The sequence below is a fragment of the Sus scrofa genome, chromosome 14 (genome assembly GCF_054392235.1).
Source record: "Sus scrofa isolate SSC_HxYL_T2T_F1_AM1 chromosome 14, Sscrofa_HxYL_maternal_Yorkshire_Landrace_v2.0, whole genome shotgun sequence".
Classification (NCBI taxonomy): domain Eukaryota; kingdom Metazoa; phylum Chordata; class Mammalia; order Artiodactyla; family Suidae; genus Sus; species Sus scrofa.
Window position 1 is genome coordinate 23,253,692 of NC_139396.1, and position 26,557 is coordinate 23,280,248.

Here is a 26,557-nt window from a genome sequence, read left to right on the forward strand (position 1 = left end):
ATATCACATTTTGTGAAGTTCATCTAAAGTAGAACCGAGGTGGAGATTTATAGCACTAAGTCCTTTCATTGGAAATGAGAAAATATACCAATAATCGAAGTTCCTAGCTCCAAAGACTAGAAAAAGAAAAGAAATACCAACAAAAACAAAAACAAAAAGCAAACAGAAGGAATGAAACACACAAAAAAGGCAGAATTTCAATGAAAATAAAAGGAATTAATGAAAAAACCTATTTGTTAAAAAAATCAATAAAATTGGCAAACCTCAAATGCAACTGACAAAGATAAAAAGAGAGATGACACAAATCACCAATGTCAACATGAAAGAAGTTTATCATAACAGATCCTGCAGCTATTAAAATGATAACAAGTAAATACTACAAGCAATACTCATTAAATTTGGCAGCTTGGAAGACATGGAGCAATTCCGTGAAAACCTCAGTAAGATAAAACAGATACATGAATAGTCCTATAACCATTAAAGAAATAGAACTTGTAAAATAAAGTCTCCTGAAAAAGAAATCTCCATATTCCAGTAGTTTTCAAATAGAGAATTTCTCCAAACATGTAAAGAATTAATATCAATTTTACAAAATCTCTTTCAGTAAAAAGAACCAACACTTTCCAACTCATTTTATGAAGTCGCTATTACCTTGATACCAAAACAACACAAAAACAGTACATAAAAAATAAAAATAAAAGTGCACATCAATATTTCTCATGAACTGAGACACAAAAATCCTCAACAAAATATTAGCACATTAAATGCAGCAATCCAATAAACAAATTACACATCATAACTAAGTGGAGTTTATTCTAAGGATGCAAGGCCAGTTGAACATTCAGTAATTAACTGTGTAACTCACATATCAATAGGTCAAATCACTTGAATGTCTATGTCTATCTTGTCATTTGCTTCCCAAAGGACTTGCACTTTATTCATTTGCTAAGGGCTAATACAGAAACCCAACAGAAACTTAATTTGAAAAATTTACTAGAGACACCTTAGATGGATTTTCTTTATGATTAATTATAAGGTAAATGTGCCCACTATCACTGCCACCACTTAATGTGTTTTTGAGATCCTGGACAACGCTGTAACAAAAGAAAAAGAAATAAGAGGTATAATGAACATCAACCTAGAAAAACAAAAGAATCAAAAAGATTAGAATACATATAAGAGTTCAGCAAGTTTTCCCGACCAGCTTACAATAATCAATGCCTTCTCAACACCAGCGATAATTGACTAGTGGGTATAATATAAAAATAAGTGACAAATTACAATACCTAAGCATAAAAAATACCCAGGAATTATCTGAGAATCCAAAATCCCTCTATGAGAAAACTTAAAAACGCTAATAATGGAGATTGAAGGTCTGAATAAATATGATGGCATCTAACTTTCTTAGATAGAACAATTTAATATTATAAGATGTTGATTCTCTCTAAATTAAACTATGAATGAAATGCAATATCAGACAATTCCACTTGGATATTTTTGAGGAACTCGACTAAATTTATTTTAAAACATATATGAAGGAATAAAAATCTATGAAGAGTGAAGTCAATTTTAGAGAAAACAAAGGGTGTGTCCTGTCAAATATTAAGACAAGCTAAAAAGCCGTAATTTAACAAAGACATGGTGAAACTGGCACAAGAACATATGAATAGAATAAGGGAACATAACAGCTTAAAGACCGACCCATGTTTGTATGAGACTTAATATAAGATAAAGTATAAGAATAAATTATTGAGGAAACAACAGACTGGGGAATGTTTTGGGAATCTCACCATATGAAGAAGAATGAGAATGAAACACTGGACGCCTACCTAATTCCAATACAGGGATAAACTCTAGATGGATGAAAGATTTAAATGTGAAAGATAAAGATCTGAAATCAATAGAGAGTTAAGAATGTTGAAAAGTCTTTAAACTTCAAAAGTACAAACTATAAGAAAAAATGGATGGCTTTCATTACATCAAAATGCAGGCTTCTCTTTAATGAGATGGCTAAGAGGTAGATGACATATTTAATAACGCAACTGCAAGAAACTAAGGGGTTATTACCTGGCATAAACCAGGAGCTCCTAGAAGAGTGAACAAGTGAAAGAGAGCAATTCAAAGAGAGAAATGGGGAAAAGATGTGAACAAAATACTTTCAAAATAGGAGCTCCTACTTACTGCTTAAGGTCGATAAATGAGGAAATAGGGACATAATATTATTTAGACAAATGTTTAGTTCTCCAGAAGAAATAAAGAGAAGATGGCTGCCTCTTGAGAGTGTGGCTGAAGATGGCAACAGTTGAGGTGCACATTCTGCAGTACAATTTAAGAAGCTCCCATTGTGGCTCAACGGAAACGAATCTGGCTAGCATCCATGAGGACTCAGGCTCCATCCCTGGCCTTGCCCAGTGGGTTAAGGATCCAGCATTTGCAGGAGCTGTGGTGTAGGTTGCAGACATGGCTTGGATCTGGCATTGCTGTGGCTGTGGCGTAGGCTGGCAGCTACAACTCTGATTCAACCCGTAGCCTGGGAACTTCCATATGCTGTGGGTGCAGCCCTAAAAAAAAAAAAAAAAAAAAAAAAAAAAAGACAAAAAAAGACAATTTAATTTTAAATTTAAAAAGTAAAAGAACTAATGCCAAATAGTCTCATCTATATCTTTCAAAAAATTAAAGAAACTATGTCACTGAGTTGCACAGTAAGAATTATACTGAAAATGTTGCATAAAAATAAAAATTTTAAAATGTAATTCCAAAAATGATGGCAACATAATATTTACAAAATAGGATTCCTTAAACCACTGAGCAAGGCCAGGGATTGAACCCATGTCCTCAGGGATACAGTTGGGTTGATTAACCGCTGAGCCACAATGGGAACTCCCAGGTTTTTTTTTAAATTAATTTTTAAAAATCAAAGTTTACTTGATTTATACTATTGTGTTAGTCCTAGGTGTAGAGCGCAATGATTCGTAAACCAATAAATGTTTTACATTCTAAAAATGCAATAAGTTATGTTACTGAATTTTCAAGTATCACCACAAAATGATAAAGAAGCTACTCCTACCACTTCCCCAAAATTAAGCCCATGGAATTCCTACACATCATAGAAATTCCTGCAGAAGAACATCAAGTTACATGCTCTGGGATGTTCATTTCAGCATCGTTTGTCACAGGGGAAAAAAACCAAGAAGCTTGATGTCTACAAAATGAAAATTTGTTATGGGAGTTCTCTTGTGGTGCAGTGGGTTAAGGATCTGGCGGTCACTGCAGAGGCTTGGGTCACTGCTATGGTGTGGGTTCGATCCCTGGCTTGAGAACTTCCATATAAAAAAAAAAAGGAAAGAAAATTGGTCAAATAAATTGTAGGACATCCAAGCTTTTACTCTGCACAAAGTGAAAGGAATGAGGAGCTGGTATGGGAAAATTCCTGCGTTAAGTCAGAACAAGAACAATGCAGCTGTTCTGTGCTTCTAAAAATCCATTTGAATACAGGTACATGTGTAAGCAGAAACTGCTCCATGGAGATCTCCATCAAACTGTGAATAAGAGTTAGCCCTTATACATAGGAAGGAGGAGTGGAATTGGGTGGACATAGGATTTTTAAGTTTTATTCTTCATTTGGATGTTTAATTTGAACATATAATCGCTTGTGTAATTTAAAAAAACGTAAACAAGAAAGCAAAGCTCCCGCTCCCTGAATAAGGACTTTGCACATCCATCGAAGCTGGACTCAGATGAGCCAGGAGGCCACCCAGATGCTAAGGGACAGGAAACAGATGTGGAAGAGCGGTGGGCCATGTGCACTCACAAATCCCCTTGGTGCTCACTCAGCTCCAAGCAGAGACCTTGGGTCGATTGCATGGGGCAAATGGGAGTTTCCTCTTCCCTTGAAGAAGAGAAATCAAGAATGTGGAAGAGGCAGATGTGACAGCCATAAAATGATGTATCACCCACAGGTCTGAGGCTGAGAAAATGGCCCTGTTCTAACTCAACATGGCTTAGTGGCTGCAGGGTCAGTTTGTTAAGACAGAGAGACGTCTGGCCCAGTCCTGTCTGCCTGGAGGCAGCCTGTTGGGAGGCCTGGCCTCCAGACCTCACTTACTTGTTCTAAGTTTATGAGCCGAGAAAAGGCTGAGCTGCAAATACAAGTCTTCCTTCCCTGGAAGGAGATGGGAAACCCGACAGCACACCCCACCTTCCCTGCCTCCTTTACTCTCAGTGGCATCAGAGCCTGAAGAAATATGGCGGGAATTTGAACAGAGGTCTCTCTCTTCAGCTCCAGCCCCCAGGGTGTGTGGGGCACTCAGTTTTTATCATCCCCCATGTGTGAGTTGGAGGGGCAGGCTTGGAATTGACTGCCAGGAGATCTGGATTCTCAACAGAACATGCAGGAAGCTGCTTCTAAGCCATGCATGTGAATGCAAAGTACAGAAGTACTCCTTTGTGTGGACGCTTTCAGTATTTGGGGTGGCTTCCGTAAAGCAGTTGCAGGAAAAAAAATCACGGACCTCGATGCGGTGTGAAATCACAAGCCCTCCTGGAGTGACTTCCTACTGGATCAGGTAAGAGGTAAGAGGGAGTTCTTTTTGCCAATTTGCCAATTGTCTCACTCACAATATTATTAATAATAAAAATAATACATAATAATAATAACATAGATGTCATTCTTATTACACATTAGGTGCAATTTAAAGTCTCTGCATGCATCATTATTTTACCTAATTCTCACATTATTTTACCTAATTGTGGGCTTGGGTACAATTATTTTCATTTTCCAGATGTTTGAGAAACTAGGCATAGTCAGTTTAAGCCACTCTCCAGGTTCACACAGATGGCAGGGGGTGATGCTGGTCCTTGTCTAGGTGACCTGACTCCGGGGCTTTCTCTGTACTGTGCATGGAGCCCTTGGTGGCCTCTTTAGATGCCACAAGGTCTGTGGAATAAACTTGAGTGGGAGGACAAAGGGGCTCCATGGTGACCTGCAGTAGGGAGGGTGCCTCCAAGCAAGTTCTTGGCAGCTATTAAGTGGGGGAGAGATGGTATGGGGTTCAGGGGGACACTGAAGTGTCACTCTGTGGATAGGTAGCAACAATCAGGGGAATAGAACCAAATATTTGAAGTTTTCTGGCCGGTGCATTTTCATCAAAATAGGACATTGGTTGGTGTGAAGGAGAGCGCAAGGCTCTCCACACTCCCCTAGGGAGAGGCACATGGGTAGTTCTCAGCGCTGGAGGTCTGTCCGGAGCCAAGAATTTTCCAACTTGGCTTGAGAGCAGGAAGATTCAAGATAATTCAAACAAAGTCCTCCAGCCCAACCTTCTACTTCATAGCTTGTTCAAGGAGGAGTCGGGTCCTGTCTGAGGACTCACGGCTGTTGAGTAGATGAGCTAGAACCAGAGCCTGTTCGGTTTTCAAATGTGCCTCTGGCTGCCTGCTGTTCTCAGGTCTGGCATCCTATCTATCCTATGCTGCTGAGACTGCCATCTGGTCCACATCAAAGATTTCCAAATATATTAGGGACAACGCAGGTTAAGACAACATTTGCTGTAGTGATGGAAAGTCAATTCATTAGTAGCTATGTTCATTATCCCAGATAATACTTGATTCAATAGCTTTTAGAAGATTCACAGAGATGTGCAACCGTCATCATAACCCAGTTTAGAACATCTCCATTGTCCCAGAAAGGTCCCCTGTGCTGGTCTTCAGTCAATTCCATTCTCATCGTAGCCACAGGTAACCATTAACTTATCTTCTTTTCAGACTGGCTTTTTCTGGACATCAAGTATATATGGAATCATGTAATTTTGTGGTCATTTTCATCTGGTTTCTTCATTTACCAATATGTTGAGAATTATCTATATAGTTTGTTTATTGCTGAATTGCATTCCATTGCATGAATGTACATTTTGCTTATTCACTTGTCAGTTGGCAGACATTTGGATTGATTTTTTGGCTCGTATGAATAATGCTGCTAGGAATACGTGTGTGCAAGGTTTTGCACAAACACGTTATTTCTCTTCGGAGTGGAATTTCCAGCCCACATGGCAAATTTATGTTAACTTTTTTAAGAAACTGCCAAACTCTTTCCTAAAGTCATTGTATCATTTTACCTTTCCACCAGCAATGTATGAGGTTTTACTTTTCCGTATCTTACCAATCTTTGGTATTTATCTGTACTTCTGATTAGTCATTCTAATGAGTGTGTAATGGTATCTCTTTGTAGTTTTTTTGGGTTTTTTTGTTTGCTTTTTAGTGCCACATCTGTGGCATATGGATGTTTCCAGGCTAGGGGTCAAATTGGAGCTATAGCTGCCAGCCTACGCCACAGCCACAGCCACAGCCACAGGGGATCCCAGCCATGTCTGAGACCTACACCACAACTCACGGCAATGCCAGATCCTTAACCCACTGAGCGAGGCCAGGGATTGCACCTGCAATCTCATGGTTCCTAGTTGGATTCATTTCTGCTGCGCCACAACGGGAACTCTTGGTAGCTTTAATTTGCATTTTTCTTATGACTAAAGAGGTTGAATACGTTTTCATGAGTTTAGACATCTGAATGTCTCTTGGTAAAATGTCAAGTCTTTCGTCTTTTTTAAATTATGCTTTTTGATTTGAGTTGTATTCTTTATGTATATGGATACACATCTTTTATTATCAAGGATTGGCAACTATTTTTTCATAGTCTGTGGCTTGTCCACATTTCTTTCATGGTGTCTTTTGAAGAGCAAATTTTAAAAAAAATTATGAAGCTTAATTTACCAATTTTTTCTTTTTGGTTTATGCTTTTGGTATTATACTCATGGTCACCTTACCAGAGATTTGAAATATTTCCTCCAAGGCTCTCCTTAGAAGTTTTGTGATTTTGGCTTTATTCAGGCCTGTGGTCCACCTGTCCTAATCCTCTCAGGGAGCCTCCTGTAGACAACACAGAGGGAGCAGTCATGTAGCTTCTTCCTCTCCTGGGGACAACTGCTGAGTGGAAACGGCTCTAAGAGGTTTCCAGGCTGCTCACCCAGCAAATGGAGGATCACTGACAGAGCACTTCAGCACCCTCTGCTTCTAAAGCAGCAATTTATAACCTGCTTTGGATTTGAGATGCTTGTTGTTTCTCAGCATTTTGCTTGTTTCACACAGATTTACTGTTTCTAGCAGATATTTCATGTGGTGTGCATTACTGGATGGCGCGTACTCTATAGCTTTAATATAAAGACTTCATTTTTGGTTCGTATTGATGTGTTTCAAGGATTGAAGGTGAACAGTGGGAGTTGCTCCACCATCTTTTCTGGGAGCTTCTGATCATTTTTTAAAGTAGAAATAAACTCTAGGTATTGCAGTTTTGACTTTTCAGGTATTATCAATGTAGCTGAAAAGTTATAACCCCCCCATATCTGTTTATAAAAACAACAGGTCATATGTGGCCAAGGCTTAAATTGGTAAGAACCGAGCAAATTTCAGATACTCTACATTGAAGAAAGGCACTAAGGAATTAAATTTTCTAACCCCCCCCATGCCAACACACCAATACACCAACACACACACACACACACACACTCTACTATCCTAGGTCTGCAAAAATTAAAATCAAGAGACTATTCTATTAAAAAACAAAAAACAGATTCATCCCCCAAAGAGACTATTCTATTGAATACATTACATATGCAAACAGACTGATTATCAGGAATGTAGATTTATTTCATTAAAAAACAAAAAAACAGATTCATCCCCCTTTAAAGCAGCAGCAATCACAAGGCACATACGTACAAAATACCTCAAGCAAAATAGAAACTAAACATTAAAAAATATATGTTATTTAAAAAGATGTTGAAGACCACTTGTTAATATGAACGTAGATTATAAAAATGACTTTTTTAAAACAATTTTATTCCTTTCCTTTTAAAAAGAGAAGGAATAACAGTGCAATATCGATGCACTGTCCTGTGGCATATATCACAAACATTTATACCACCCAACTTGTTTGCTAAAGAAAAAACATAGCTAAAGCACAGCTTAAAATTTTTATTTTTAGTGCTTTCACATCTTTTTTTAGATATCTGGAATTCATAAGCTGAAAAGAAATAAAGGTCTCATTTTCTTCAGCTCAGAAAAAGCCTGAAGTTTTATCTCCCTAGGCAAACCCATTATACAAAAAAGAATACATTCAAGATATTTTAACATATCAACGATAAGATTTCTATTTTGGGATCACCACAATAACCCTCTTTCCAAAAACAGATTATAAGTCAACCCATAATAAATGTAAAAGTCAATTATAGTAAAATAAAATAATATTTGATTTAAATTATTGCTCACTTAGGAAGAATAATGACCATTCTCTGGTTAGGGATGCTAAGATTCACTGTTAGAAATGGTGCAACATTAGCATTTAGTGTATTGTATATAAAAATTCTACGATTCATATATATTATAATGAAAAGTTTATAATAATCACACAAAAAGTGTTCCTTTATATATTAGCCACCTTTGAGCTTCACATAATGAAGACTGAAAAATATGTGGTTGAATGAGATCTTCAAGAATACATTTTGTATCATATATACTGAAGTGCTTCTAAACTTTAACGTAGACATTTGTCTATGAAATATTAAGGAGTGCTCACAATCTTTACTGGAAGAAGGCAAGGAAGGTAAACTGAAGCTCCATTTTTAAACAATGACAACAACAACAACAAGAATATAAAATACAAGTATTAATAAAACATTTAAACGGTACTAAATAGCACAATTTGAATATCAGTTATATGCTGTCATTAGTTCTCATTAAAAAAAAAAAAAACAAAATCAGTTCTTGGGCTTTTGGATGTGTTTTCCCTTAAAGAGTAACCAGCATCCTTCTCATGTCATACACCATCCAGTGACACCCTATCCAGTACCCGCGGGCCCGTCCCTGGCTTGCTCTGCAGACTCCAAGGGCTGTCTGCGTGTTGTGTGGCGAGCAGTCACCAGGCTGGAGACACAGACTAAAGCAGCACGATCTGGGCCACCTCATTGATCGTGGAAGCAGCTTTGTCCAATTCCTCCTCTGTTTGTTCCACTGTGACCACAACCCTAATGCTGAGAAATGATAAGGGACAAAAAAATAATCAAATGAGAGCCTACAGCAAGCCTTAGCCTGTTACCTGTGTCTGTGGATAAAGGTCTACTAGAACCCGGCGTACTGCCCAAGCCGCTCTCCCACGGCTCTGGCAGCGTCGAGCAGCTGCGGCAGGGGCCTTGGGTCCTGTTGGCCTAATGCGTTGACCATCTGGCCATTTACAGGAGTCTGCCCTTTCCCACTAGACGAGCAGCAATCTAGTCAAAGTAACCTCGCAGTGGGGCTCTGCTCAGGGGTGGCAGGAAATTCTGTTCTTTAAATAATCTAGTGCTGCAAGGAGTACCAGGCCCAAGGCAGGAGGTCAATGCTTTTCAAATCAGTGAGTATACAGTTGTGCATATTGATAACTGAGTAAGTCACACAGAAGTTCTACAATACTTTGATGCAAGGCAGAAAATTTCAAGTTTCCAGGCAATTGAAGCAAGAAATATCAGCTTGACAAAGCAATTCTACATCTGTCCTTCTCACTCTCTTCTGCCAAGAGCCGCATCGCCCCCTGGACAGACACGCACTGAGCTGGGCTGGCCATGGAGAGCACAAAAGGAGGGTGACCCCTGTCCTAATGAAACCCAGGCTCACAATCAGAACTGAGAGAGCAGGATCCTCAAAGCACTTTCAAGCTGCTGCCAGAGCAGCCTTCCAGAACCCGGCCTGGCATTTCATGCCTGCACGTGCTCCCACTTTGAGAGTGCTTCTGGCTCTTTTCTGGCCTCCTTCGGCTTCCTCTCATACCTGGGTTCTGGGCTCCCCAGATGCATCCGTAGGCCTCCCCACTGCTGCAGACCCTGCTGGAAAGTCTGATGCCCACCCAGCTTGTTTGATACCATCGGTTCTCCAGTCTCAGCTTAAGCATCGCTTGCTCATGGAAGCCCGAGTCCCTCCCAGGCCAGAAGTAACCCTGCCCTCCTCCTCTGTGACCTCACTGACCCTGTGTCATGGCCCTGAACACTCATGCTCTGGGTGTTCACCTCCTTCGACTACACTCTAAGTACTTAGGGGACAGAATCAGCATGTTTGGTTGAATGGACTCCAATTTTATTTATTTATTTATTTGGGAGAAGAAGGGATTTATTATTACTTATGGCAAGTAAGGACAACACCGGGGAGCTTTCCCAAGACAGTGTCTCTGGACACCAATTTTATTTTATTTTATTTTGTCTTTTGTCTTTTTAGGGCCACACCCGCGGCATATGCAGGCTCCCAGACTAGGGGTCTAATCAGAGCTACTGCTGCTGGCCTACGCCACAGCCACAGCTATGCCAGATCCAAGCCGCATCTGCGACCACAGCTCACAGCAACACCAGATCTTTAACCTGATGAGAGAGGCCAGGGATCGAACCCGTAACGAATCCTGGTTCCTAGTCGGATTCGTTTCCACTGCGCCATGACGGGAACTCCCTGGACACCAATTTTAAATCATGAGCTGAGGCACATTCTCATGGAGGGCTGCTCGAACCTCTCTAGATTTCGCCACCGCCGCAGGTTTTCCTTGGGTGTTTAACTTAATAAACGTTTGTCGGAGGAAGTACCACATAGTGCTTGGGCCAGAGGTGGGATGAGCACTGTCACCCATTGGTGGGCCGTTGCCGATGGGAACCAGCTATTTCAATAAATTAACTAGAGTCCTGAAGGACTTTTCAATTAAAATGGGAAAACATCTAGTTTAAGAACAGAAATAGGTGATGTACTATTTTTTAAGATATACATTCTTCCTTATCCTGTGACTGTCTTCTAAAAATTTCAAAACATGATCCATTTTACACAGAGTTTAAAGTCAGAAGCAGCAACTCAGGTCATGTTTTAAAGTCTACCAACCTTGGCGGAGGAAGGTTCTTCTCTTCCTTCTCCAGGTAGCGCGCCTGAGTCAGCGCGATGCCTCTGTCCATGCACTGTGTGAGAAAAAGGAAGATGTTTGCAACCTGGATGACAGGCATCTGGTCAATAAAACCGGAAGGTACACTGAAATGCTACCCTCAGTAGGAGTTTTTCCAATTATAACTACTAGAAGACAAAACAAAACACCATAAAACCATCTCGAGCAGCACTGTTCTGCAGAACGTCCTGCAATGAGGAGCTGTTCACTCTGCACTGTCTGGTTTCGTAGCTAGGGGCACATGCGGCTCTTGGGCACTTTGACAGATGGCTAGTCAAGTGCACTCTGAACTTTGAATCTGACTTAATTTAAATAGTCATGGGTAACTAGTGGTTACCATTTTAGGCAAAGCAGAGTTAGGGCCAGGGGCAATAGTCTCAGGAAAGCCCTGTAGGCCAACCAAGAACTGACTTAGCATTTCAGCAAGAAATTGCTCACAAGTCAAACATCAGCAACAACTCTGATTCCTGTGTGCTACACTTGAGGCTGGTGCTACCAGGCACAGAAGAGGCTGGTGTCACACATTTTTTTGCACAGCTTTCCCATACATTACCCATCCGTGGGTATTTTATTTTAATGAAAATAATCGCTATCAAAATAAAGCATAAAGTCAGATCAGGATAATGGTTTCCAAGAGTTTCTCTTTGGGGTGATGAAATGTTTTGGAATTAGATAGTGATGACTGCACAACTTGGAGTACACTGAAAACCATTCAATTGTGTATGGTATTTATTTTCTTATTTATTATTCTTTTTTTGGTCACACCTGCTTCACACAGGAGTTCCCAGGCCAGGGACTGAACCTACACCATAGCAATGACCTGAGCGTTGCAGTGACAATGCTGGCTCCTTAGCCTGCTGAGCCACAGGAGACCTCCTCAACTTTATACTTTAAAAGGGTGACTTTTATGGCATGTGAATTGCATTAAAAAAAAAAAAAAATCAGTCAGAGCAAGGGGCAGTATAAGAAAAGAAGAGTCAGAGTCAGCATGTGGCCATGCAGGTATTTGCCTGAAGAGAGGCTATTCTGTAAGTTGCAAAGCAAGTTTTTATCTGCTAGGAAAACATGGAAAACAATGCCAGGCAATGACTTTTGCTGATTCTACATTCTGTAAGTGCACTTGGAAAAGTTAACTCCTTCTGAAAACATCTGGACTGGCTCTGTTTCGAGTCCTGGCTAGTTAAGAAACATTATAAACCATACCTCAGTTTATAAAAACAGTGTTTTGTCAAGCAACTCAACAAAAACTTGGCAGAACCTCTCAGTTCTACAAAGCTTAAACATGAGGTACAGTGCCATAACTCTTTTTTCTCTTTCAAACATTGAAAAGAAAAAGCAAAGAACAGGACAAAAGACTTTTCAGATGGAAGCTGTGATGATGCAAAGAAACTGTTAAGATCTTTCTCCTTTCTTCCTAAATGCAGTTTCCAGAGAGCATTCTGCTCCCTCCCCAGAGATTGCTCTTTCCCCTGCAACTCTCAGGATGATTTCCTGAAGGCTCACAAATACAATGCTGGATCTCTTTTTTGTTAGGAGGATACCGTGCGCAAATGCAGTATTGAGTCATTGGCTCTCACGCCCTGTGCCGTGTCTCTCTCTGGAACAAAGCAGCAGGAAGCCCTTCACTGTTCTCCAGTGAGGAAAGAACAGACCTGGATCTGACATGGAGCTGACACTCTGGCACCTAGAGAAGGCCCACATCCCGAGACACAGGGGGTGTGCAGAGAAGCGTCCTGAGGGGGCTCTGGGTGAATAATAGCGTCACACAGACTCAGGGGACACTCGGCTCCCAGAGGCTGCTCTGCGGCTCCCAGCACCAGTCACACCACTGGCAACTCAATTTAGAAAACAAAGTCAATTGTCACAGGAAGGTGATGACATTCATTTGACTTTTCCTAGGCTTGTCTGTTTAGCTTGTGCTTAATTTATAAATGTGTTTTGGTATAACATTTGGTATAATTTGGTAAGAACTCTAATTACAAGGACGCTGTACTTTCTTTATGTCTGTACACATTTAAGTAATATTATAATACAAACACCGAGGCAGTAAAAACGGTCTGTGGAATGACTTCTCCCTTTCAAGAGTCTGTCTTTCTTCACATCTGCAGAGCTGTACCCGAGGGGACATCCGTGACATTTCCTCGCCCAGCAAGACGAGAACCACTCCAGCCTGATCACTCTTGATCTGACACGCTTCCTTAATTAGGAATCTCTCTCAGGTCTAGGTTTGGTTTTGTTTTTTTCTAAGACCCAGCCTGACCCAAGGAGGCCACAAGTTGCTAGCTCTCCATGAGCTGATGACCCTAGGCTCATGGCTCACAGATCACAGGGCGACTGAAGCCAGCAGTGCAGCCAGAGGCTGGCTTCGCACCAGTCTCCACCCGTGAGCAGCTACGTGACTGGACGTGGGCCTGGCCTCACTGTGCCACAGCCGGGCAGAGGCATACAGCAGATGGAGCCACCACTACTGTCTGGACCCCTTGGAGCACAGACCCAGGGCAGGAGCCTCCAGAAGGAGCCGTCAGGACAAGCAGGACAAGGGAGCAGAGTGCAGCCTGTCTGCATTTTCATATACATACTCCATGTATTTCAGATTCAGGTGCCACCCTGCTGCTCAGTGCTGTGGGGCTACCTGAGGTTCTTCAGAAGGAGAGGGGACTTGGGAGAAGGCCGCTCTGCTGAACAGAAAAGGTCGAGGGCTCTTTCCCCTGTGATGCCTTCCTCAGTTAATAACCAAGGCACAATTAGCAGCAGAATGACTTTCAGAAGTGGAAGACATTTACACCAACCTCCTGAGGTAGGTGCAGTAAAGAAGTGGCTTTTCTTCTTTCCTTTTTGGTTACAAAAGTCTTGTCACCTGTTTCTGAGCTATGCTGCGGGTTCAGCTGTCCTGTGCCGAGTGCCGTCATGACGCACAATGCCGTCCCCGCCTCCATGTGCAAAAGCCTGCTTTGTGAATGCTAAGCACATGGGTTTTCTGGAAGACTAATTATTCAGAGTGGAAACGAAGTTTCCTACGATGTGACACAGGATATAACTTCAGTGTGAGCTGAAAACTCATCCAATGGGATAACCTGCAGCCTGTCAGCAGAGACGTGCTGCAGATCCCGCCAGGCAGGGACAGAGGTCAGGAAGGCTGGGCATCAGAATGATTCATAACCAGAGGGGCAACCGCCATTTCCAATGTCCCCTATCCCTTGGGGCAGAGCCTGTTCTTAAAAATGACATTAAACACTGCTCGGGTTCCAGGCTGAAGGGGAGGAAAAGAGTCACTTGAATAGTCCGATACTTACTCCAGTTACTATCTCCTGAAGTAGTTTAACATCTTTGTCTCGAGACCCAGTGCTCTCTTCCAGTTGGAGGTGAAATGCTGGAGAAATGGACTCTCCCGCCACTTTTAATCCAGAAATGCTGAGGAAAGGAAACACACACATACACACACACATAAATCCCTTCTGAGCTCAGATTTCTCACCTATAAATAATTTTGCAAAGTCTGCATTAATGAACATAACGGAAACTTGAGACTTTCGTGGGAAACATCATGTGGTGGGATTGCAGCTCTGACAACATGCTTCTGAGTCTAGGACACCCTGCAGTGCTGTTTCTTTGAGTGGGGCTGGGAGGAGGGCCCAGGCCCCGGTGGACACCCTGGCTCACATTTCACCGGGAATATGTGTGTCACCCCCAGCCTCCACCAGGCGGTCTCCATGCCTCACATCTGGGCTGGGGCCGCCCCCTCCTCACGAGGACCCTCGCAGGCCCACTCAGCCCCTGGGCCTCAGCCCTGTCGATTCCTCTCATCTGCTCTCTTGTTCTTGCCTTGCTAGAGCCAGCCTTGCCCGGTCCCAGGCCAAGTGTCACTCAACTGGGGGCCTCCCTCATCACCCACCTTAGGGAAGCGTCTGTACCATCATTTTCTATGACTTATTCTGTTTCCTTCCTGGACTACTTATTATAATTGATAATGTTGCTTCCTTGCTTATTATCTAATCTTTAGTTTGTATCTTGTCTTTCATAAATTACAGTGATGCTTTGTGGCATTAAAATTTTATATGTTGAGGAGTTCCCCTCATGGCACAGCAGAAACAAATCTGACTAGGAACCATGAGGTTGCAGGTTCGATCCCTGGCCTCGCTCGGTGGGTTAAGGATCCCGTGTTGCCATGAACTGTGGTGCAGGTTGCAGACATGCCTTGGATCTGGTGTTGCTGTGGCTGTGGTGTAGGCTGGCAGCTGTAGCTCCAATTGCGCCCCTAGCCTGGGAACCTCCATATGCCGAGGGTGCGGCCCTAAAAAGCGAAAAAAAAAAAAAAAAAAAAAACTTATATTTTGACCACCAGCAATATGTTTAGATGGTAAAGTGACCTTCTTATTTACATGTTCAACTTTAATTACGATTATTTTCTTCTTTCTTAGGATTAACAGCACCGAAACCTGCTGCTTCTCAAGGAGGAAGAGAGATTTATTTCCCCCAAATATTTTCAATCTGGGGTTGCTGAATCTGTAGATGTGGAATCCCTCAATACCGAGGGATGACAGTATAGTGATGAAATTCAGCATGAGACAAACGAATGACTTTTTAAAAAGTCTCCAAATCTAGGAGTAATTTTATAAAGGCCACCATCAAACATCTACAGTGTGATGCTTTATACTTAGTGAAGAAATGCTTTTTATAGTGGGTGTGAGAGGATGCTTATTATTATCACTGAGAGTATTAGAGACTCAGACTGATGCAATAAAGAAAGAATTGGGAAGGAAAAGAAAGTCATTACTACAGACAATGGATTTTTATGTACATCACAGCAGAATGAAACAAACTACTGGAATTAATGAGAGCTTAGAAGGACTGCTAGATATAAGGTCAGTTTCGAAAAAACTTAGCATTCTTACAAATCAGCAATAGTTAAGCAGAAAACTTAAGAGAAAAGGCAACACCAGTCATAATAGCAATAAAATCCAAAGGGTATCCAGAAATTCCCTTTAAAGGTCCCATAAAGATACAAGGGTTTTAGGGAAAAACTTTAAATGCCATTAAAAGACACAAAGTAAGATTCAAATGAAAGATCATGTTCATGCATACAAATTCCCTCCACATTAGTCAGAAAATTTAATGCAGTTACAATTAAACTTCTAGCCATATTTTCAGTGAAACTTACTAAAAAACTTACATGGTGATAAAAACAGACACAGTGATGAAAACGATCTAAAGGCTGAGCAAATAAACCAATGAAGTGGAAGGGAAACTGGTATAGGAGAGCCTTAAGCAGTAAACAAAGAATGTGGTGTTAGGATGGTATTTAGAACCTAATGACAGCGGTCCTAGAATAAGCCAAGAGATCACGCTCTTGACCCTATTTCTTCCTTCAGATACCATCCCACGTCTCTGTTCCTCTTGATAGCAAAACTTCTCAAAATAGTGATCGGAACTGTATTCAATTCCCCCCTTCCCAGCCTCTCCCGAACCTGGTTCGAATGCCCTGAAACTACTCGCCAAGGTGCACTAACCTCCACATTATGAAACGAAAGGATCTGACCCAGTCAGTTCTCTTACCTGGCCAGTCAGCGAGGCTGACATATGACATGCTCACCTCCTACTGATGCTCTTTCTCCATCTGGCCTCCAGAAACCTAGAATCTCCGGTCTGTCTCTTCCTCATTGGCCACTTTTTCTCAGTCTCCTTGGCTGGTTTCTGATGTCTTCAATATTAAAATGCCTCAAATACTATATACGTGCTAATGATTCAAAAATTTACCTCTAGCTCTCTCCCTTAAACTTCAAATTGTATATTCAATGACTACTCTCTATTTGATGTCTGATGGCATTTCAAGTTTACCACAGCCAACACTCAACTTTCCAACACACTTCCCCAAATAGTTCTAATCATTTCACTTACTAGCAACTCCATCTAGTTGCTCAGACCAAAAAAACCTTAAGATCAAGCTTAAGTCTTCTTACTCACTCTGCATGTGCAATTTTGGAAAATCTACCAAGCTCTACCTACCAAAAATACCCAAAATCCAAATATTTCCATGGTTACCATGAAGTTCAGGGACGCCATCATCTTTTTTTTTTTAATGGCTAAATCCTCGGCACATGGAAATTCTTTGGCCAGTGAGTGAATCTGAGCCACAGCTGGGACCTACACCACAGCTGCAGCAACCCTGGATCCTTCAACCCACTGTGCAGGCCTGGGATTGAACCCATGCCTTCACGGCAACTCAAGCTGCCGCAGTCAGATTCCTAACCCACTGTGCCACAGCGGGAACTCCTTACCATCATCTTTGTCTTATGCAGCATTGCCAACAGTATCTTTACTGGTCTCCTTGATTCTGTACTTGCCACCATATAATCTATTTTTTCATATAACACAAGAGTAATTTTGCTAAGACATGAACTTCAGCCATGTCATGCCATTCTTTTGCTCAGAACCAAGCCAGGGACTCCCATCTGGGCCAGGTTCTTGTCATGGCCAATAAGGCCCTGCACGGTCTGGCCCTTGTCATCTGGTCTTTATCTTTCACTAGGTGCCCCTACTTCTCCCCTCTTGCTACAGTGGCCTCCTTGCTGTCTTGTTTCCTGCTCCCTATAAATAACTAGACACCTGTACAATCTGCACTCACATGTCCTTCATTGTGTGCTGGGATGAGGCACCTGTGAAGTCTTCCAAGTAGAAAGACTGAGTAGGACACTGGATGTGAGACTTCGGGCCCTAAGGAGTGGGAGAGTCTGTTGATAACAAATCTATATACAGGTGTCTTGAAATGAGCTGAAGCTCCAGGTGTGGAAGAAGGCAATTCTCCAGGCAGGTAAGAGAGAAATGGGGAGCAAGGACTAAGCTCTACGGAGAGGGACGTTAAAAGAGTAATCAGGATGAAGAAATTCAAAGAGGCAGAAGAAACACCAGACGTGTGGTGTAAGGGAATCCAAAGAAAAAAGAGCTGCAAGAAGGGAAGAGTTGTCAGCTGTGCTGAAAGCTAAAGGGTAAATAAGACGAGCTCTGAAGAGGCTCCAGTGAATGTGGCAACATGGCATCATCGGCCTTCCATGGGAACACTCTGGGTAAAGCGTGGGACAGAGGTGGGTTTCAGTAGTTTCAAGTCTACACAAGAGATGAGGATGTGGAGAAAGCGTAAACAACCCTGGAAAAGACTGGTTACAAAGAGAAGCAGAGCAATGGGCTAACTGCTAGAGGGGAATGTGGGGTCACAGAAAAGAGGCATATAAGAGGAGAGGGCAGAGTACCTGAATGCTAATCAAATGACTAAGGAAAGAGGAGAGAAGCTAAAGAGAAAAGAGAGGGGAAGACCAAAGGCACCTGGTCCTTAGGAAAGCAGAGCTGGGATGAATGGAGAATGATTTCTTTGGCAGTAACAGGAGGGAAGACTGGTCGGCTCTCCAGAGGTATACTGGTTTGTGAGAGCAAACGAGGGAGTTCCCAAGTGACAGCATGAGGCAAGGCTGTCAGTCAAAACTGGGAGACAGAGGGTTAGGGGTTTTAGAAAATAAAGTGTGAAAGAGCTGGGAAAAGTAGACTAATGGATTAAAAAAAAAAAAAAAATTAACGCTCCTAGACAGAACAAAGAGCATCTGAGGTGGTGTTCATGAATTTACAGTAACTCCAATGTGCTGAGATGGGTTGGTTTATTAATATTTCATAAACCAATGTAACTGGAAACAACAATATCTCTACCATAAATCATGCAAGAACTTTTATTACCATCATGAAGTCAGACTCAGACTTTAATTATTTCTGTCCCTACTTTCTCTGGAACATCTGTGACCTGCTTACTTATCAACTGTCCTTTTCTTTTTAGGGAAGACTCTAGTTTCCATAGCTGGCAATTGGGATAGGACTTCCACACCTAAAAAAGATAGGTTTGACCTTGGAAAGACAACAAGAAGCACCACGGGCAAGGGGAGACCATTTCCTCTAAGACCAGAAATCTGCCTGAAGACAGCCTCCATTTTTTTTTCTCAATTCTGGAGGGACCTTGAAGAACTACTCTTCTGTAGTGAAAACAAACAGAACTCTCCTAAGGTCACTTCTACTTCACTTCTTTTTCTTGAAGTAATTTAAAATAAAAGTTAGAAGTTTCTAAACAGTAACATGGACAGCATGAACCCAGGATCACCTAATTACATCCTTTTGTTCGTACAGATGTGGAGAGATTCGCCAACACTTACGCTGGTTAGTTCTGGTGGTAGCATGCTGCATTATTTCTTACTTTCATGGTTGTGAGCTTCTATAAGCCTATTAATATTTTACTAATGAGTTTACACCATTTTTAGAATAACGACGTTATGATTCTTCAAAGCAAAGACAAAATGGATGCTCTGGTTTTACACACACACACACAGACAAATTTGAACTACATTTTTGGTTTCTTAGTTGCAATTCAGTCAAACTGACCCAGGCTTATGAAATGGGCTCAAACCAAAGAGGTGACATTCAAAATTTTTCATGAGTTATTTAAATGTGGTACAGGTGCACTTCGGGTTGGTTGAAAATATCTAAAACTTACCCTTGTAAAGCTTTATGAATTCGTTTGCACTTTTCCTTCAACACTGCAAAAATACCTGAACAAAAAAGATACATTTGATGGTATATTTGAAAGATTTGTATTACTAATCTAAAAATGTTTTTTAGATCCAGTTCTTCAATTTAAAATTCTGCAAATCCTTCTACCCACTAATAATGCACAAATAGACAGCCATTATCTCCTCTGAAGGCCCCTACTTCAGTCTCTGGCACATACTAGCCTGCACCGTCTCACCCCAATTTCAGCAAAATCTGGGATGAGGTTTTCCACAACAAAACAATGGCTCTGTTCTTATCAACAGTCTATAAATTATCTGGCTAAGAATAAAAGGGTACAAATACATTACTTATTTCTGGACGCTAAAACATTTTGGGAAAAAACAGACCTCGTAGTAACATCTATGATCTCTTCCTATTTTTTTTTTTTTGCTTTCTTTAAGAGAATTTCACAAACTGAAATAGCTGAGCAGGAGATGGGAGTGCCAGGCTATCTGACAAGCAAATATATGAATGTGCACACAGAAATGCTCATGTTTACGATTCTTTGAATTAAACCCCATGCTGAAACTTTAGAAATTTAGAAAATGTAAAACTTACAAATACCAGGCCTGCTCTTCCATTTTTGTTTTAGGTTTTGGTGAGGAGGCACTGTCACAACCCCAAACCACATTTTAAATTTAGTCAACTTGTTCATTATGCAAGCTTTAATGGTTGGTAAACCAGTCTGGCCTAAGTATCCACTCATGGTTCAAAGACTGAAGGGGAAAACTAGGCAAGAGTTATAAAATTACATGTACTAAAAATGAGCATACTTCAGCTAATTCCTCAGGAAAAAAACCCCTGATAAACCAAATGGAGAATGGCCCAGAGCTAACCATCCTCTTTCTGGCATCGCCACCCACCTTGGGAGCCAGCCCTGCTTTGGCTCTGGCTTCAACTCCAGAAACAGGAGAGAAGCTCTAAAATGAAACCCGGAGGCAGGGACAGTTTCCTCACCGCCATTCTTCCCTTAAATGCCAGATAACGCAATTCAGAGCCATAGCTCTGTCTGGGAAGTAATTTCTTCGAGCTAATCCCCACCCACACAAGCAAACCAGCTGCAGGACTAAAATAACCTGCGACATCTCTGACTTCCTGGGTTTCAAGGTTATACCTGGATTTTCTTCCATGATGTTGAGGGCCTCAATCGCAGCAGCAGCTAACAGGGGTGGTAACGAAGCTGAAAAGCAATACCCCTGGCCAGAAAGTCGCTGAAAAGAAAGAAGTTAAAAACATATATATATATGTTGGGGGCTAAAAAATCTAAAGGCACCAACTCTCTGTAGCACCTAATGAACAGTACGTACAAATGGCAAGGTGGTAAGATCCAGGCATGTACAGGTTATCACGTAATAAAAACAAAACTTTTCTTCTAAAGGGAGATAACTGCTAAAGGTCAATATTTTGAGTGATTCTTGAATAAATCTACTTCTAAATAAAAACTGTGTGATTAAGTTAGAAAGAAATTCTGTAATTAGCAGTTACATTTTTAGGTGACCAATGCAATTAGTTTGAGTTTTTGCTTTTGTTTTTTCAAAAGAACCCACCTGATGGTCAATTACAAAAGACCTGCCACAGCAGAAGCCCCCAATAGAAGCAAGTGAATTCTCCATGTTGGCACTAATGAGATCAATATCATCAATCTGTCAGAAAAGAGAAACAATGGTAGTTATTTCTCGATTTAAAGGAAAGAAAAAAATGGGCCAATGTCAGCACTAATCATGTCGACATCCAGATTCAAACAAATTACCTACATGAAAATCAAGGAGAAGCCATACAAAACCCATCTTTAAAAGGACTGATGCCCACCTCTGAAGGTGCCTCACTTTATACTTTCTGCCATTTCATCATGCACTGACAATTTATTCACAGGTGAAGAGATAGATAAAAGATGAAACCTAAAGCTGCTTGATACTAAAAATATTCAAGGGTACGAGATAAGGTCCTTTCCTTGCTAAGGAAAGATCAGTGGTCTCAGCTGGCCTTCTCAACAGAAGGTACTTGCAGAAATAAAAAGAAACCTCTCAGGGTTCTGAGCACTTCGGGATGTGCACTACATCCCATTTCTCTTGTTCACCTTTTCAAAAGTGAAACAGTTTATCCAAACGTCACGGCCATGGATTCTTTGACCAAACTGGACTAAATGGGCAGGGGATAAACCTAATGTGCCCCTTGGGCTCCTGAGTACCCACGAGCTTCTTACTTCCTCAGCACACCTCTGAGCCTCACCTTCCCCTCTAGCCCCCAGCACCAAGTTCCACCCTGCTATACAGCAGCCATTCAATAATTACTCACTGTTGGCGTTGGCCATGATAATGATTGGTGTGTTTTTCTAAGGGATCCATAGATCCAAGATGGAAACCTGTGCACTCTGATTTTTTTTTAACCTTTCATTATGAAAAATTTCAAACATATTCAAAAGTAGAGACAATAATTGCACCTAGACAATTTCTGAATCAGATTTAATAATTATCAATCATGGATCAATGCAGGGCCCCCTATGACCCTCATCATTTCTTTGGAGCAAATCCCAGACTTTATATGTCTCCGTCTATAAATATTTCAGTGTGCATCTACAAAATATATGCACTCATTCAAAAACATAACCATAGTAAAAAGTAAAAAAAAATTTCTAAGTATGGAGTATTAAGTGTTGAAATATCTGTGTCTCACAAAGCTTCTTCACAGCATTTATCTGAATCAGGATCCAAATAAGGTCCATACATTGCACTCTTACTCAAGCCTTATCTCAGAGATAATTGCTAAAAGATGGTGAATTTAGTCGATGCTTTTCCTTCTTTAAAATTTTCATGCCTTAAAAACTGTCCCAGTGTAAATTTTCCTTGAATTATACTTCATTTATCTTAAATTCTTCAATGCATTTAATAGTCAAATGTCAGTCTGTCTTTGAGAAGTACGCATCAATCAACTCTGTGTGATTCATTCTGCTCTATACTTTTCTCTAGGTCTGTATGGGTATAGGGATGCGGATAATCTAAGGTCATTTTTTTTTTTTTTTGTCTTTTTGCCTTTTCTACAGCCACTCCCTCGGCATATGGAGGTTCCCAGGCCAGGGGTCGAATCGGAGCTGTAGCCACCAGCCTATGCAAGAGCCACAGCAACGTGGGATCTGAGCTGCGTCAGCTCACAGCAACACCAGATCCTTAACCCACTGAGCGAGGCCAGGGATCAAACCCACAACCTCAGGGTTCCTAGTCAGATTCGCTAACCACTGCTCCACGACGGGAACTCTGAAGGTCATTTTTTAAACACAGGTTGCGAAACTTTCATGCACACATTTGGAGAAAAGCTTCCTTCAACTTGACCTCATAGTGGTGGGTGAGGACAGCTTCTGCAGAAGGGCCCAAGTCACCCCTCTCTCAGGTTCTAGCAGCTCAAACCACTAAGCATGAGGCTAGCTGAGGCTCATTTCCCTTCAGCAAAAGAAAACATGACAAACTCACTCCAGTTGTCTAGGGCCTTGAGGGGCTCTGCTGAATCCATGCTGGTGGCATTTCTAACATTATACAAAAACTATCACACAATATAGAATTTTAAATATTAGAACGAGCATCTTTTCACTGCCACCATAAATACTTTCTAAAGAATGACTTAGGGACGTCTTACTGGTTTTAAGGAAAAACCAGAAGGCATATTTAACTTTCTAGAGAAGAGACACTGGAAGCTGGGAAGAAATGCTACCATGTAAACAATATATTCTATGATTGGCCACTTTGAGTTTACAGGTTCTAAGGGAAGATGGGGCCCCTCTTCTGGCTGACCCAAACCTCCTTGGGCTCAGTGAAGTGACAGACACCAAAGCAGTACCCCGCACATGGATGAAGAGCACTGTCTTGTGCCCATGAAACCTGCCCAGCAGGATGGAACTGCATGGTTTCCACAAGAGGGAATGTTCCAAAAAAGGAGAACTTACGTTAATCCCAAAATGTTCAGTGACTCCTCGGCCATGCTCCCCCAGGACTCCAAATGAAAGGCTTTCTTCCAGAAAGATCCTTGCTTTGTATTTGTATTTTAACTTAACCTAAGCGGTAAATAAACACAAAGTACTGAAGGTTAGGAGCACAAAGAACATAAAGAAAAGAACAAAATTAAACCTAAAATAAAAAAGAGGGGAAAACGCATGTACAGTTGATTCTCAAAATTGGTGGCTTCATATCTGTAGATCTGCCTTCTTGCTAAAAAAAATTTTTTTTTATGATTGCATATGCACTGAAAGTTCCTGGGCCAGAGACTGAAGCCAAGCCACAGGTGCAGCAACACTGGATCCTTTAACCCACTGTGCTGGACTAGGGCCTGAACCTCTGCAGCTACTGGAGCCCCTGCAGCCAGATTCTTAACCCACTGTGTCACAGCAGGAACTCCCTTACTTGCTAAAATTTATTTGTAACTCCAAACCCAATACTCAGGGCACAGTCACAGAGTGGTGAAAATTTTGAGTCATGTGACATGCACCAGCCCTGCTGAGGTAATAGGAGATTGCTTCAGCTTAGAGGTAAAGACATGTCCTTTTTACATTCTAATTTACTGCCATACTTTTTGCATTTTGTGCTTTTTGTTGGTGATTCTGTTGTTGAAAATGACCCCCAAACACAGTGCTGAAATCCCATGTAGTGTTCCTCAGTGCAAGTAGGCTGTGATGAACCTTATGGAGAAAATATATGTGGTATACAAGCTTCATTCAGGCCTGAGTTGTAGTACTGCTGGCTGTGAGTTCCATGTGAGTGAATCAAAAACATACACTAAAGTGTCTTTAAACAAAAACACATATAAAATAGGGTTATATATCGAGCAACTGATGAAATGTTGTGATCAGAGGCTTGTATAAAACTAACTCTGTATTTGCCCTAGGAGCAAGAGTTCAGTAATTCAGCATTTGCAACACATTTATAGAAGAAAAATAAACACACACACACGTGTGTATAGAGCATAACTACCATGAATAATGAAAATTTGTACTTTTAGATGCTCTAAAATGATTCAATTTAACTCACTAACACAGACAGCACAACGCCAATTTTTTTTCTTGCTTTTTAAACTCACACCCCGGCATATGGAAGTTCCCAGGCTAGGGGTCTAATCAGAGCTGGCGGATGGGCCTACACCACAGCCAAAGCAACACCAGATATGAGCCAAGTCTGCGATCTACACCACAGCTCATGGAAATGTCGGATCCTTAACCCACTGAGCAAGGTCAGGGATTTAACCCGCATCCTCATAAATACCAATCAGATTCGTTTTCGCTGAGCTATGAAAGGAACTCCCACAACGCCAATTTTTAAAGAAGGAAATGTTAATAAGACATTATGAACACAGACACGTGATCTACCTGTTATCTGTTAAGTATCTGTTAAGTACTGGTCTGATTATACATAAAAATCCCTAGGAAGGAGTTCCCGTCGTGGCTCAGTTGTTAACGAATCTGACTAGGAACCATGAGGTTGTGGGTTCGATCCCTGGCCTTGCTCAGTGGGTTAAGGATCTGGCGTTGCTGTGAGCTGTGGTGTAGGTTGCAGACGTGGCTCAGATCCCGCATTGCTGTGGCTCTGGCATAGGCCAGCAGTTACAGCTTCGATTTGACCCCTAGCCTGGGACCCTCCAGATGTTGCAGGTGCGGGCTTAGAACAGACAAAGACAAAGACAAAAAAAAAAAAAAAAAAAAATCCCTAGGAAATGTTGCACATAAACTTCTCTCAGAGCCACTAAAGTTTTAATTTAGTTTCATTTTTTTAATGTAGAAAAAGTTTTCATTAATATGTTTTTAAATCTTTTATTCCCCCTTTGCTTTTAGGCTTATAAGAAAATTCCTTTCAAGTCAAAGGTTTAGATGCATATTAATATGTTTTAACTATTTCATAATTTTTTTGGTCTATATATTGGGAAGCTGAACAAATGTATAGATTGTTCTCCCCTGATGTTTAACTGATTTATCCCTGTATGATATGTATTTTGCAATTAGTTTTGTAATCTCTTAAAGTGATTATCAATCACTAAATTTTCGAGAAGTTGGGCTCTCAAAATTTTCCACAACTCATGTAATCTTCTCTTGTGCCAGAATCACACTTTTAATTATTAAACATTTAATTATGAAAATATCTTTCCATTGAAACTGAAGAAATAATGCATGCAATGATGATGTGATGCTCCATACCATGAATCTCTGATCATTTATTTTTTAGCAATCAAGGTTTTACAAGCTAATCTTGCTAATCAATATCAAATTGGGAGGGGGTCCCCAGTGATCTTTTAGCTGAAGTTTCACTAACAATGAACAAACTAGTTTGGGGAAAATTACATCTTTTCAGCACTGACTCTTTCCCATCCATTAATATGAGATCTTTTATAAATAAGATAGTTTCTAAAAATCATGTTTTAGAAAATATTTAGTAACATTACAGTACTGGTACATAAATAGATGAATAAGTGAAATAAAACAGGAATCCCTTTATCAAACCCTAATTTGTATGCTATAATTTTTATTTTTTAATTAAAAAAATTTTTTTTTGTCTTTTTGTCTTTTTAGGGCCACAACTGTGGCATATGGAGGGAGATTCCCAGGCTAGGGGTCCAATCAGAGCTACAGCTGCCAGCCTACACCACAGCTACAACAACGCCAGATCCGAGCCACATCTGTGACCTACACCACACCTCATGGCAACACCAGATCCCCTAACCCACTGAGCAAGGCCAGGAATCGAACCCACAACCTCATGGTTCCTAGTTGGATTCGTTTCCGCTGCACCATGATGGGAACTCCATCCTGTAATTTTTACATACTCAGTATTTATATCTACTCGATCTATTCCTACACTTTACATTTTGTTTCAGAGGCTATATATCTGCCCATCAGTACTGCTTTATTACTATACCCCTGTAAGATACAGTTCTAGTATCCTGTGGTCCACTATTTCTCTTACAAATATTCTATCAGTCTTGGATACTCACAAAAGGAAGGAGAGGAAAACAAATC

The 26,557-nt window shown here is 41.1% G+C and overlaps 1 protein-coding gene across 1 annotated transcript in view; it reads right to left on the reverse strand.

Annotated features, from left to right (window-relative positions):
* Positions 1 to 7,677: 7,677 nt before the first annotated feature.
* Positions 7,678 to 26,557, reverse strand: part of SPTLC1 (serine palmitoyltransferase long chain base subunit 1) — a 55,897-nt gene continuing 37,017 nt past the window's right edge. Inside the window, exons 9-15 of the mRNA XM_003483378.5 lie at positions 23,504 to 23,611; positions 21,117 to 21,212; positions 20,684 to 20,780; positions 19,514 to 19,568; positions 14,284 to 14,401; positions 10,933 to 11,006; positions 7,678 to 9,077 (exon numbers count right to left, since the gene is read on the reverse strand). Of these exons, the coding sequence (XP_003483426.1) occupies positions 8,984 to 9,077; positions 10,933 to 11,006; positions 14,284 to 14,401; positions 19,514 to 19,568; positions 20,684 to 20,780; positions 21,117 to 21,212; positions 23,504 to 23,611 (642 nt within the window). The 3' untranslated portion in view covers positions 7,678 to 8,983. The remainder of the gene's footprint in view (positions 9,078 to 10,932; positions 11,007 to 14,283; positions 14,402 to 19,513; positions 19,569 to 20,683; positions 20,781 to 21,116; positions 21,213 to 23,503; positions 23,612 to 26,557) is intronic.